The 12691-nt window shown below is 37.1% G+C and overlaps 1 protein-coding gene across 2 annotated transcripts in view; it reads right to left on the bottom strand.

The window, feature by feature from the left end:
- SUCLG2 (succinate-CoA ligase GDP-forming subunit beta) overlaps window positions 1-12691 on the bottom strand; it is a 263193-nt gene that overhangs the window by 99139 nt on the left and 151363 nt on the right. For both annotated transcript variants that reach the window (XM_077858123.1, XM_077858124.1), the window contains one exon: window positions 10503-10599. In XM_077858123.1, coding sequence (XP_077714249.1) covers window positions 10503-10599 — 97 coding nt within the window. The remainder of the gene's footprint in view (window positions 1-10502; window positions 10600-12691) is intronic.

Below are 12691 nucleotides of genomic sequence, written 5' to 3'. Positions count from 1 at the left end.
AAAATAGGTCCTGGCTGATCTTTGCCCCTTACAAAGACTATAGTTCCAAGCTCCTTGAGAGAACATAATTAAGGCATATGTATGCAATGTTCAGAAGGCAGCCCACCCCCCCCCACCCTCTGCAAAGCCAGATTTTCAAAAGATGCTTTTTCCTGAGGTACACTGTATACGCCAAGAATAGAAATGAGTTCACTATTTGAAGACCACCCTGAGAGAACTTCAGAGTTAAACCAGAGCTTGAAGATGGTGACTGTGGAATAAAAGGGATACCAACAAGTAGAAATAAAGGTGTACCTACAGGTATTAGATTTGTGGGATAAATGGCCTCTCTGCAATGGCCCCTTGCCAGTTCCCTCTCTGGAGAGAAAACTAAATGACATAACTAGGCCAATGTACATTATATCTTAGTGCTTTGGGAAGTTACAGGACTATGTAAATAGGAAGTGAGGAATTAAGAAGCGTGACCTGACCCAAAAATGGAGTATCACCCTCAAAGCCTTAATCTTTTCTGTGGGTGGAGAGGGCAGGAAGAATAAAGCATTTTAAGGAAGTACATGGACTTTTTTTAAGATACATATTTGTTATGCCTGCTTAATATTTTAAAAGGAGTCCCAAACATACAAAGTGCTCTCCTGCCTCACTATCTCGGTTTATAATGCTGTATTGTCTGGATGTTCTTCCTTGAACTTCACCACTTAGGGTACTCTGGCATCAAACACACCTGGGTATGAATTACAACTCAGACACTTTATAGAGTCAGGTAGCCATAATCACCTCTTTTAAGCCCAGTGGCCTTGTCTATAAAATGAAAACCAGAGTATCTTCTACTGCATGGTGTTAGTGCCAGTAGGGACTGTGTGCAAAGCACTGAGGAGCACAGACAGCTGGTACTCACTGGCTATTATACCACCAGCATACTCCACCTGCACAGTTCTTTCTTACACTCAGCTTCCCAATGCCGCACCCCTGGCTATAGGACTCTCCTATACTAAAAATTGCCTGTACATGGTCCTATTCCCTTATCCTAGACTTCTGTTTACCATGAATCTAAACTAATGCCAACTGGCTTATAGATGCACAAGTTACCTATGATATTCAGAATACATAAGAATTTCCCACAGGAAACATTTTAATAGTTGGCATTTCAGGCTGTGTACCTGATGGAGCAGGAGATTTTAACCTAATGGTTGAAGGTGGAAGAGATGACTTTGATGACTTTCAAATCACACCATAATTTTCCATAAGGCTGGGGTGGCTAACGATTGGTATAAAATAGCCCCAAATGAGAATCTCAGTCAGGGACTGGCAAAGTATAGTCCTTGGGACAGCTTGCTGCCTGTTTTCATAAATATGGTTGGATTGGAATACAACCACATTCATTCATTTACATATTTCTATGGCTACTGTCATAGACATATGCAAAGATGACTTGTTATAATAGAGACTATACAGTCATTTAAAGAAAAAGGCTGTCAATTCCTACTAAGTCATACATCCCATGTTGCAATAGCCACAGGTATCATACTTATTACAGTGAAAGAGAAACTTTGGAAAGTCCATCTAATGGCATGAAAACAAAAAAAGCGTAAGAGACAAAATAAGCAAAAACTTGCAGCTTGCACAAAAGGAGTGGATTAATCCTTGAATACTGATTGACTCTTATACGCTTATTTCCCCCTGTAAGAACCGTCCAAGTAGGCGTGTGTTAAAAATGGATTGATGGTATGTCAACAGCAGGGCAATAAAATAAACTTGCTTGCTCAAACCTTAGCTTTTTCCTTTATTAAAACAACAAACTACTCTAAAATGTATTTTTTTGAGGTACTGAACTTGGTTCAGACATAAGATATTCAATGTCACATTAATGAAACCTCAATTCTATAGAAAATTCATCTTGAACAAAGGCCATTCTGTGTACAAAGTGGGTGAAAAAACATACCTATTAATATTTATAAAACAATTTTCACCATCAAAAGCACATTGTTACATGCTTGATAGATTATACAAATGAATTTTCCTTCTGAACAAATATCAAAGAAAGTTGCAGTACTTATATTCATAGGGTGTTTTGTTTTTTTGTTTGGTGGTGTGAGATTCTGTGAGCTGCTAATTCACTAACCTAGATGAAGAACCTGACTGGCAGTTAACAGCCTCTGACCCTAGAGTTTTAATGGAAGATTGTGCTACAGAATTAAACAAAGAAAAATACATTTCAGAGGGGAGACTCACACATAAAAGAAACATAAAAACAGCAGGAAATAAGATTGTCATAATTAGTTTGAAGAATAATCTGTCTTCAAGCAATGTACTGCATTTGATTTGTGATAAATAACCATAATATGCTATTGAAATGCGCCCTGCCAAGATGGCCTTAAAATGCTGACTAACTTTCAAATTAGTTCCACTTTCCATTAAATATTGATGTTCCACGAGTTGTATACTTTTTAGAACTTTTCTTGAGTTGCTATGAAAGAGAAAATAGATACAAGGCGGGAGGGGGATTTGGGTGAAGGTAGAGAACTGAAAATGTTCTTGAAAATAGAGTCTTGTGTATAAAGAGAGAAACACAGAGAAACACCCACCAACAACATGGGCACTTGCTAACACGAAGCAACAGGGTGGCTATTTAGGGAAATTAATCTGAAGCAAGAAAGGGATCTGATGTGCGAGTTAACTTTGGATCAGTCAGCATTAGTTCACATGGAATCTTGGCCAGGTAGTCACTGTTTTAAATTGGGTTTCATTCCGTTAGCTTGGTGAATGGATCTGGGCTCCAACTGTCAAAATGGCTTAGAGCAGGAATTTTTAATCTTGGGTTAAGTAAGATCATTTTCTATCAGGGGTGGGAGGTGGAGAGGCTGTAGGACAGTAACAACATCCCTGGCCTCCTCCCACGAGAGGCAAGTAATATCGTACATTTCCAGTTGTGATAAACAGAAATGGATGTTAACTAGGCTCAATGTGGTGATTACATGGAATCATCATGTTTTATATAAAATATATATAAAATAATGATAAAGAAAACCTTGCTTTTTTTAAGTTTTTAAATTTTTTTTAAGTAATCTCTGCACCCGATGTGGGACTCACACTCACGACCTTGAGATCAACAGTCACATGTTCTTCTGACTGAGTCAGCCACAGGCCCCAAGGAAACCTTGCTTCTAACTTGGGTCACATGTTTAATAAATCAATTCTGGCAATGCAACCGGACAAGCAAGGAAAAGAGTTCATTTCCCTTTGACTAATTCATTAACAGTTTAATTTCTGTAAAATTTGGTCATTCTGGTGGACACGGGATTCTATCCCTTTTTCTATTGAGAAGATGCCTTTCTCCCATACATGTGATTCCAGCTCAGTGACTGGTCTAGATATGGATATGGTACCCAAGTAGGGCCAATCAGAATCACTTGAAAAGATTGCTGGGGCTGCTGGAGAAGAATGATGAAAAATGGGAACTATCTTGGCTGCCCCTCCACAGAGTCTGGCCGACAAAGAAGCCAATTCAGAGGTAACTGGGCTGGAAGATCAGAAAATCCCTCATTCCCTTCATGCCCTAAATTAGATCGCTCCTTAGACTTCCCTGTTATATGAGGAAAAGAACCTATCCTTCCCTGACCTAGAAGCTTCTTAACAAAAACTAGACTGATGAAGGTTTCTGTCACTAACAGACCATTTTGATTCTGAGTCACTAAATTACATTACAGTCAATAGTGCCAAATTATATTCTTTAAATCAAATTATTAATCACATTGGAAAAAATAATTCTTGGACTGCAGTTCTTTCACCACAGTAAAAACTTCCCATAGGTGACCTAGCAGCATAGATGTTATCAAGATCATTGCTCTTCATTCAACCAGGTATCATCTGTTTTGCAAATATACAACCAATTACCGAAACTTTTAAAACATGTCCATTAACCAGTGGAAGACGGAAGAAATTATCTTACAAAGAAGCTTTGCAAAGGATAAATTTAAAGTAAAATGTTTGGTGTGATGCCAGGCTCCTTAAACTTCTAAATTAAGAGTCATTATTAAATCACAATTTTAATGTGAAACATTATATGCTCTGCTATTACTGATCTAAATGGAAAAAATTAAATATTCACATTATAAATATAAAGATTATTAATATTTCTAGGATATAAATTTTTTTTTTTTTACATCTCCTAAATAGAGAATTGCTTTAGGGGATTGTGACAATGATGAAGATCAATTTATACATTTGGTCATTAATCACCGTTTCCTAATTGGGTTTAATTTGACTACTGCTCATTAGAGTTATAAACCAACACACTCATTTAATTGTGATTATAATTCAATAGCTGAACTTTTATGGTACAATGAACAAATTAATAGCTAAAGATAATTTTGCTCTTAAAAATATCACATAAGACTTATGCTTTAATGAACTATATACACGGAACGTGTTTTATGATGATTTCTTCAAGAAAGCTCAAGAATTTTCCTTTCTCTTGATAATTAAAAAGAAAACTTTTGATTTCATGAGGTGTTACAAATACACCCTAGGAAAAGTTTCTTGCACCCTTATTCCCTGCATCAGAATGCAATCTGTAACTGACAACTTACCAAAGGTTTAAATGAAAGTAGTATTATAGCCTGATTTTTATCCAGTTCCTTGGCCAAATATTCTTTAAAAAAAAAAAAAATGAAACAATCAGGTTGCTTATGTATACTAGTTTGAAAAGCAAACCATGACCTTGAAGAACTTGTACTCAACCTGTCTTTTGTTTCTCAGATTTAATTAACAGCCATTCAATGCAGCATGAATTTTGACTAATATTCTACTAAACTGAAGACTACATCTGGATCACTCTGATAAAAGTAAATTAATAGTTTAAGAGAAAAAAGGTAAAAAAGAAGGCAGTCTGGCATATCAAAATCAACACACACACTAGACTGAGAGAGACATGCGTTCAAATCCCAGCTGCAGGAACAAGCTGCCTATGGAGGAGTCACATTAATTTTTAATCCTCTATAAAATGGGCATAGTAACTCTTTACTTTTCAGGTTCCTGTAAGCAATAAAAAAGAATGTATGTAAGAGCTTATCACAGTACGTGTCAAATGAGTTCAAAAAAAGTTTTCTTCCACTTTGCTTCCTCTCTCTATAAAATACTAACAATATTATAGTCAAACACAATTTTTGAAATATTTATGAATAAAAGGTAGTTTGATTTTAAATAACCTATCAGATTTTAATCTAGTGGTCACTGTGTAAACTATGAAATATGTTATTTTCTTTTTTTTTAAAGATTTTATTTATTTATTCATGATAGACTCAGAGAGAGAAAGAGAGAGAGAGAGGCAGAGACACAGGCAGAGGGAGAAGCAGGCTCCATGCAGGGAGCCTGATGTGGGACTCAATCCTGGGTCTCCAGGATCACACCCGGGTTGAAGGTGAAGGCGGCGCTAAACCGGTGGGGCACCAGGGCTGCCCTAAAAATTTTTAAATTTATTCATTTGAGAAAGAGAACATGCAAGCAAAAGCACAAAGGCAGGAGGAGAGGGAGAAGCAGACTCCCCGTTGAGCAGGGAGCCAGACTATTCAGAACTTGATTCCAGGACCGTGAGATCATGACCTGAGCTAAAGGCAGACACTTAACTGACTGAGCCACCCAGGTACCCCTAACTTTTTTTTTTTTTTTTAAATGAAAATGGAGAATTTATTAGAAAACTACAAGGGCCTCCACCAGAAATGCCTAAAGACTCATAGAGGGAGATCAGGACTGCCTCTCATAGAGGGAGATCAGGACTGCCTTTTATTAGTTCAAGTACAATTGGTACAATTAGAATTTTAAACAAGGCCTTAATTTTTGTATGACATTTTACTTTACTTTTTTTTATGTTTTACTTTAAATATCCATTACCTTATTTGATTTTCAGAAGAATATGAAATAATACAATAGTAACAGCTAATGCTTTTGTACCTCTTACCATATGCCAAGTGTTGTTTTAAGACATTAATTATCCTCACAACAATCTTGTAAGGTAGGTACTACTACTATTGTCCCCATTTTGTACTTTTGAAAAATTCCAATATAGTTAACAGTGTTACTTTTAGGTGTACAATATAGTGACTCAAAAATTCTATATGTTGTTACTCAGTGCTCATCATAATGAGTGTACTCTCGATCGCCTTCACCTACTTCACATTACTTCCCTCCTCTACACACACACTTATCTCCCCTCTGGCAACTACCAGTTTGTTCTCTGTATTTAAGAGTCTGTTTTGTTTGTGTCTTTTCTGTTGTTGTTCATTTGTTTTCTTAAGTCCCACATGAGTGAAATCATATGGTATTTGTCTTTTTCAATCTGACTTACTTCACTTAGCATTATTCCCTCTAGATCCATCCATACTATTGCAAATGGCAAAATTTCATTCAGTTTCATGACTGAGTAAATAGTTCACTCTGTGTGTGTGTGTGTGTGTGTGTGTCTCTGTGTATCACTTCTTTATCCATTCATCTATGGATGGGTACTTGAGTTGTTTCCATATATCTTGATTACTGTCAGTAATATTGCAATAAACATAAGGGTGCATATATATTTTTGAATTAGTGTTTTTATTTCCTTTGGGTAAATAAATATCCAATAGTGGAATATCTGGGTCATACAGTAATTCTATTTTTAATTTTTTAAATAAACTCTATACCATTTTCCATGGTGGCAACTGCACTTTGCATTCCCACCAACAGTATACAAGTGCTCCTTTTTTTCCATATCCTTACAAACACTTGTTTCTTACATTTTCTATTTTAGCCATTCTGATAAGTGTGAAGTGAAATTTCATTGTAGTTTTGATTTGTTTCCCCGATGATGAGTGGTGTTGAACACTTTTTTCATATGTCTGTTGGCCACCTGTATGCCTTCTCTGGAAAAATGTTGTTAATGTCTTCTGCCCATTTTTAATTGGTGTTGAGCTGCAGAAGTTTTTTACATATTTTGGATATTAACTCTCCCATCAGATATATCATTTACAAATATCTGTCCCATTCAGTAGGTTGTCTTTTTGTTTTGTTGATGGTTTTCCTGGCTGTGTAAAAGCTTTTCATTCTGATGTAGTCTCAAGAGTTTATTTTGGCTTTTGTTTCCCTTGTCTCAGGAGACATATCTAGAAGAATGCTGCTATGGCCAATGTCAGGGAAATTACCACATGAGCTCTTTTCTAGGATTTTTTTATTTCAGGTATCACATTCAGATTTTTAATCGATTTCAAGCTTATTTTGATGTATGATGTAAGAATGTGGTCCAGTTTCATTTTTTTGCATGTAGTTGTCTGGTTTTCCAACACCATTTGTTAAAGAAACTATCTCTTTCCCATTGTATACTCTTGCTTTCTTTGCCATTAATCAACTGACTATATAATCATGGATTTAGTTCTGTAATAAAGATCTGTGTGTCTATTTTGTGCCAGTACCATACTATTTTGTTTACTATTTTGTGGTATTATCTTGAAATCTGGGACTGGGATACCTCCAGGTTTGTTCTTTTTCAAGATTGCTTTGGCTATTCAAGGTCTTTTGTGGTTCCATATAAATTTTAGGAATATTTTTTCTAGTTCTGTGAAAAATGCTGTTGATATTTTAATAGGGATTCCATTAAATCTGTAGATTGCTTTGGGTATATGGGCATTTTAACAATATTTGTTATCTCAATCCATGAGCATGGGATGAATATCTTTCCATTTGTGTCATCCTCAATTTTCCACAATGTTTCATAGTTTTTTGAGTACAAGACTTTCACCTTGTTTAAATTCATTCCTAGGCATATTACTATTTTTGCTGCACTTTTAAATGAGATTGTTTCTTAATTTCTATTTCTGCCACTTCATTATTAGTGTTGCACTTATAAATGAGATTGTTTCTTAATTTCTATTTCTGCCACTTCATTATTAGTGTATAGAAATGCAATGGATTTCTATATATTGATCTCATATCCTGCAACTTTACTGAATTCTTTTATCAGTTTTAGTAGTTTTTTGGTGGAGTCTTTTTTGGGTTTTCTATATATAGTATCATGTCATCATACAGTGAAAGTTTTACTTCTTCTTTTCCAATTGGGTTCCTTTTATTTATTTTTGTCTGATTGCTGTGGCTAGGATTTCCAGTACTATGTTGAATAATACTGGTGAGAGTGGACCTCTTGTCTTGTTCCTATGTTAGAAGTAAAGCTTTCAATCTTTCACCACTGAGTATGCTATTAGCTATGAGTTTTTCAGATGACCTGTATTTTGTTGAGATATTTCCTTCTAAACCTTGTTTGTTGAGGGCTTTTATTATGAACGGATGTTGTACTTTGTCAAATGCTTCTTCTGCATCTATTGTAATGATCATAGAGTTTTTTATCCTTTCTCTTGTTGATGTAATGTATCATATTAATTGACTTGTAAATATTGAACCACTCTTGCATCCCAAGAATAAATCCCACTTAATCATGGTGAATGATTTTTTAAATATATTGTTGAATTTGGTTTTCCAGTATTTATTGAGGATTTTTGCATTTGTGTTCATCAGAGAAATTGGCCTGTAATTTGATTTTTTTTTTTTTTTGGTGGTGTCTTCATCTGGTTTTTGTATCAAGGTAATGCTGGCCTCAAAGAATAAATTTGGAAGCTTTCCTTCCTTTTCTACCTTTTGGAATAGTTTAAGAAAAATAGGTATTAACTCTTACTTAAATGTTGGGTAGAGGGATCCCTGGGTGGTGCAGCGGTTTGGCGCCTGCCTTTGGCCCAGGGTGCAATCCTGGAGACCCGGGATCGAATCCCACGTCGGGCTCCCGGTGCATGGAGCCTGCTTCTCCCTCTGCCTGTGTCTCTGCCTCATTCTCTCTCTCTGTGTGTGTGACTATCACAAATAAATAAAAATTTAAAAAAATAAATAAATAAATGTTGGGTAGAATTCACCTGTGAAGCCATCTGGTCCTAGACTTTTGCTTGCTGGGTGTTTTTCCTGGACTACCTGAGATGAGGACCTATATTTTAGGAATGTCAGGGACTAGTCTATTTTGTGTCTGACAGTGGATATTCAGTCACGTTCACCAGTCATGTCACTCTACAAGACAGTTATCATTTTTTTAAATTTTTTTTTTATGATAGTTACAGAGAGAAAGAGAGAGGGAGGCAGAGACACAGGCAGAGGGAGAAGCAGGCTCCATGCACCGGGAGCCCGATGTGGGATTCGATCCCGGGTCTCCGGGATCACGCCCTGAGCCAAAGGCAGGCGCCAAACCACTGCGCCACCCAGGGATCCCTCAGGTTTTTTTTAAACATTCTTTTATTATTTATTTATTTATGATAGTCACAGAGAAAGAGAGAGAGAGAGAGGCAGAGACACAGGCAGAGGGAGAAGCAGGTTCCATGCACCGGGACCCCGACGTGGGATTCGATCCCGGGTCTCCAGGATCGTGCCCTGGGCCAAAGGCAGGCGCCAAACCGCTGCGCCACCCAGGGATCCCGACAGTTATCATTTTTATGATTCTTTTGGATTAAAAAACAAAACAAAAAAACACAAACCAAACTCCAAGGCTTAGCCCAGGTCTGTGGCCAGAACATGGCAGATCCAGAATTTGAACCCAGTCCCCTTTGTAAAACATTATACTATGTTCACCTTGGTCTACAACTTAGTTGTATTTACACATAACAGATCATCTAATTTACTCAATGCAAATCCCTATTTAGACTGCCCACATCCTGCTAGACAGCATACAGAACAGTGGGAGGTGAAATGCGCTAAAAAAAGGACAAGGTTCATAGGACTTACATTTCTGTATCTCCGTCCTGTCCACCTCATATCCCACTCTCTACCTCCAAATACACTCACACTCATAAGCTTTTGCTATCAAATTAGTAGGAACTTACAGAATCCCAGCTGTATGTAAGGCACAGTGCAAAAGGGGTAGGTACTGAGATAGAAAATGTTCCTTTACATTTCATAAGTACCTGGTGGATAGAAAACTCTTCTCTACAAAAATGCCTCCTTCTTCCACCTGAATCAGAAACTGGTAACTAAGTAAGGTGAAAGAGTTGGACAGGATGGCGCTAGGGCTTCACTGTAAGGATATAAATTCATCAGAGGGGCACAAAGTGAATTTGTACACATTTATGCAAACTAAAAATTTTCAAGCACTTCCAGCTCCATAAAATCATGTGCATTCATTACATCCCAATGCAGAGGCTCCAGTTCCTACCCAAGTTTTTACCACAGCATAAGCAAGAATGGCCCTGGAAAAACAAAGGGGTACTGATGGATGGATGTTTCTAAATAAAACAAGAAGGAGCTTCCCCTGAGGCCTGGCATTTGGCTGCAAACAAACTCCAGTGCTGAAGTTCAACGTATCACGGGAGCATTTGAAACCATGGCAGAAATTAAATTACTGAATGAAATGAATGCAAAGCTGCTGCTACAGTCTTTTGTACAATTTAATTTATAGTTTGCATAAATAATTATATTCATTTGTTGTTGTTTTTTTTTACTTTTTTTGTTACCTTGTCCTTCTGGAGTTTCACCAAAGGGATTCACTTCCACCTGAGTAGCATCAATTTTCAGGAAGAGATTGTACAGCTTCTTAATTTGATCTGCAGCCTAAATGGGATTAAGTAAAATGAAATTATACCAAAGCAGTAAAAAAACATTTATTTTGCTGGATTAATGAAACCTTAAAAATAATAAGCTATGTCTTTACATTCAGTTAGGTTTTCTGAAGGGAAAAAGAGAAAAGCATAATTATTTTAATTTCCACTGCTATTCATTAGAAGGAATTGCTCAACCTTCCTCCAAACACCAGGAAAAGACTATTATCAGGAAAACAAAATATTTTCAGTATAGCCTAAAAATGCTGTTAATCTTTTTGTACATTATCATGTCCCTATTAGCCGAGTTACGCTGCAGTATGAGCCACAATCATTAATATAAACAAGCTGCATTTAAGTAAAAGGTAAACATGATTTTGAGAGTTTATAATGATTACGTTTTCCTTACTATGCTAGAATAAAACAGTTATTACATTCATCAGTCCAAACCTATAATCTGGGAAATAATTACTGAGTATATAATGGAAACTATGGCCAAAACAGGGAGATGAAAGTCCTACATAGTAAGAGTTCGGGAACAGCACAGTTCAAACTAAACAGTTTGTCCCCAAGGCATAAACCACAAAGAGCAACAATGTCCAGAGTTACCCTGATGTTATGCCCTGATTTCACTCTTCTCATGCTGCTTGAAATTCACTCACTCATTCACTCTTTTCAACCAACTTTTATAAGTGGCCTATGTCACAACATGCTGGCATTTTGTGAAGTGGGCAAGGGAAAGACATCATGAACGGGGCCTTGACACAACCCTGGTAAGCTCACACCTATAGTGAGTACAGCCTGTGATGCCACACAGCACAACTGTGCAGTCATGGCTGAATGCTGGGTATCAGTCTCATTCTTGGCTCCACCCAAAGCCTAGCCATCATTTTCCCTTGGCAACATTCTTGCTCATTGTTCCAGCCATGCATTTTTGCCCCTCAGATCCAGTCCCAGCTTTTCCCCATCCCGACTCTGAGTATCAGGGGAGCTGACCCTTGTAGGCTGAGTTTCCAAGGCTTCTGCCCTGGATGGTTCTCAGCTCACTTCAGCCAAGGGGAAGCAGTGGTAGGAGACAGGAAGTAGTGGAAAGGAGGGGGACTTCTAACCCTGCTCTTTTTGCCTTGCAAAAGCATCTCCTCCTACGGCTTCAGCAACCACCAAAGAGCCACCAGGGTTCTACTTTCTGTCTCCCAAGGTGCAGTAATTCCACTGGCTCACTTAGGTCCTCCAGTGGCAGGGAGCAGCAATTTCCTGTTATGCTTTAACTCTACCTTTCCTCTCTCTATACCCTGAAATTCCTCAACTCTTGAAGCACCATGTAACCAATCCCCTAGAATAAAGTCCCACTGTGGTGAACACTGAGAGTGTTCTCTTTGTTCTAGTATTGACTGAAGAACTCCTGGAAATGAAATTCACGTTGTCTTAATTTATTTTATGTATATTTATAAACTTTCTTAAATCCTAATTTGAAACCCAGTAGCTATGAATAAACATACATAATGAGTAAGACTGAATATTTCTTAATTCTGATTTTTTTCTGGCTAGATAATATATGTATATGATACAAAATTCCTAAGGTACACAGAGTCTCCCTCTAAACTTTCACTCAACTCCCCAGCCACAGAGCTTCTCATGTCTCATCCTGCAGCAGCCACCTTACTTTCTGGCTGGTGCTTCAATGAGAGATAGTCTATATATGTGAAAGCATGCATATTCTCCATTCATCTTTTTCAAAAAAATGAGCTTGGTTCTATACCTTGTTTCTCTACTTAACAGATTCTATAAAGTCTATATCGGCAACACAAGTAGAGTGATCTTATTCTTATAAGTGGCCACATAATACCTTACATGAATGTATCATAATTCATTTAACCTATCTCTTAAACAATAGCCATTGAGTTTCCAATAGTTTGACATTGTCTAAAATGCTGCCTTATATATCTCTCTATGTATATCATGCATGTGACTAAACATCTATAGGATAGATTCCCCAGAATGGGTCAAAAAAAGGAGTATGGAGATTTTAAATAGTAAAATTTTATTTTAAATTATCCCTGGTAGAAACTGTCACTAGTTTCTCAGCCCACAAACTAGTATCATAG

The sequence above is a fragment of the Canis aureus genome, chromosome 19 (genome assembly GCF_053574225.1).
Source record: "Canis aureus isolate CA01 chromosome 19, VMU_Caureus_v.1.0, whole genome shotgun sequence".
Taxonomy (NCBI): domain Eukaryota; kingdom Metazoa; phylum Chordata; class Mammalia; order Carnivora; family Canidae; genus Canis; species Canis aureus.
The sequence above is the reverse complement of the archived record's forward strand: the minus strand, read 5'-3'. Positions and strand labels throughout refer to the sequence as shown.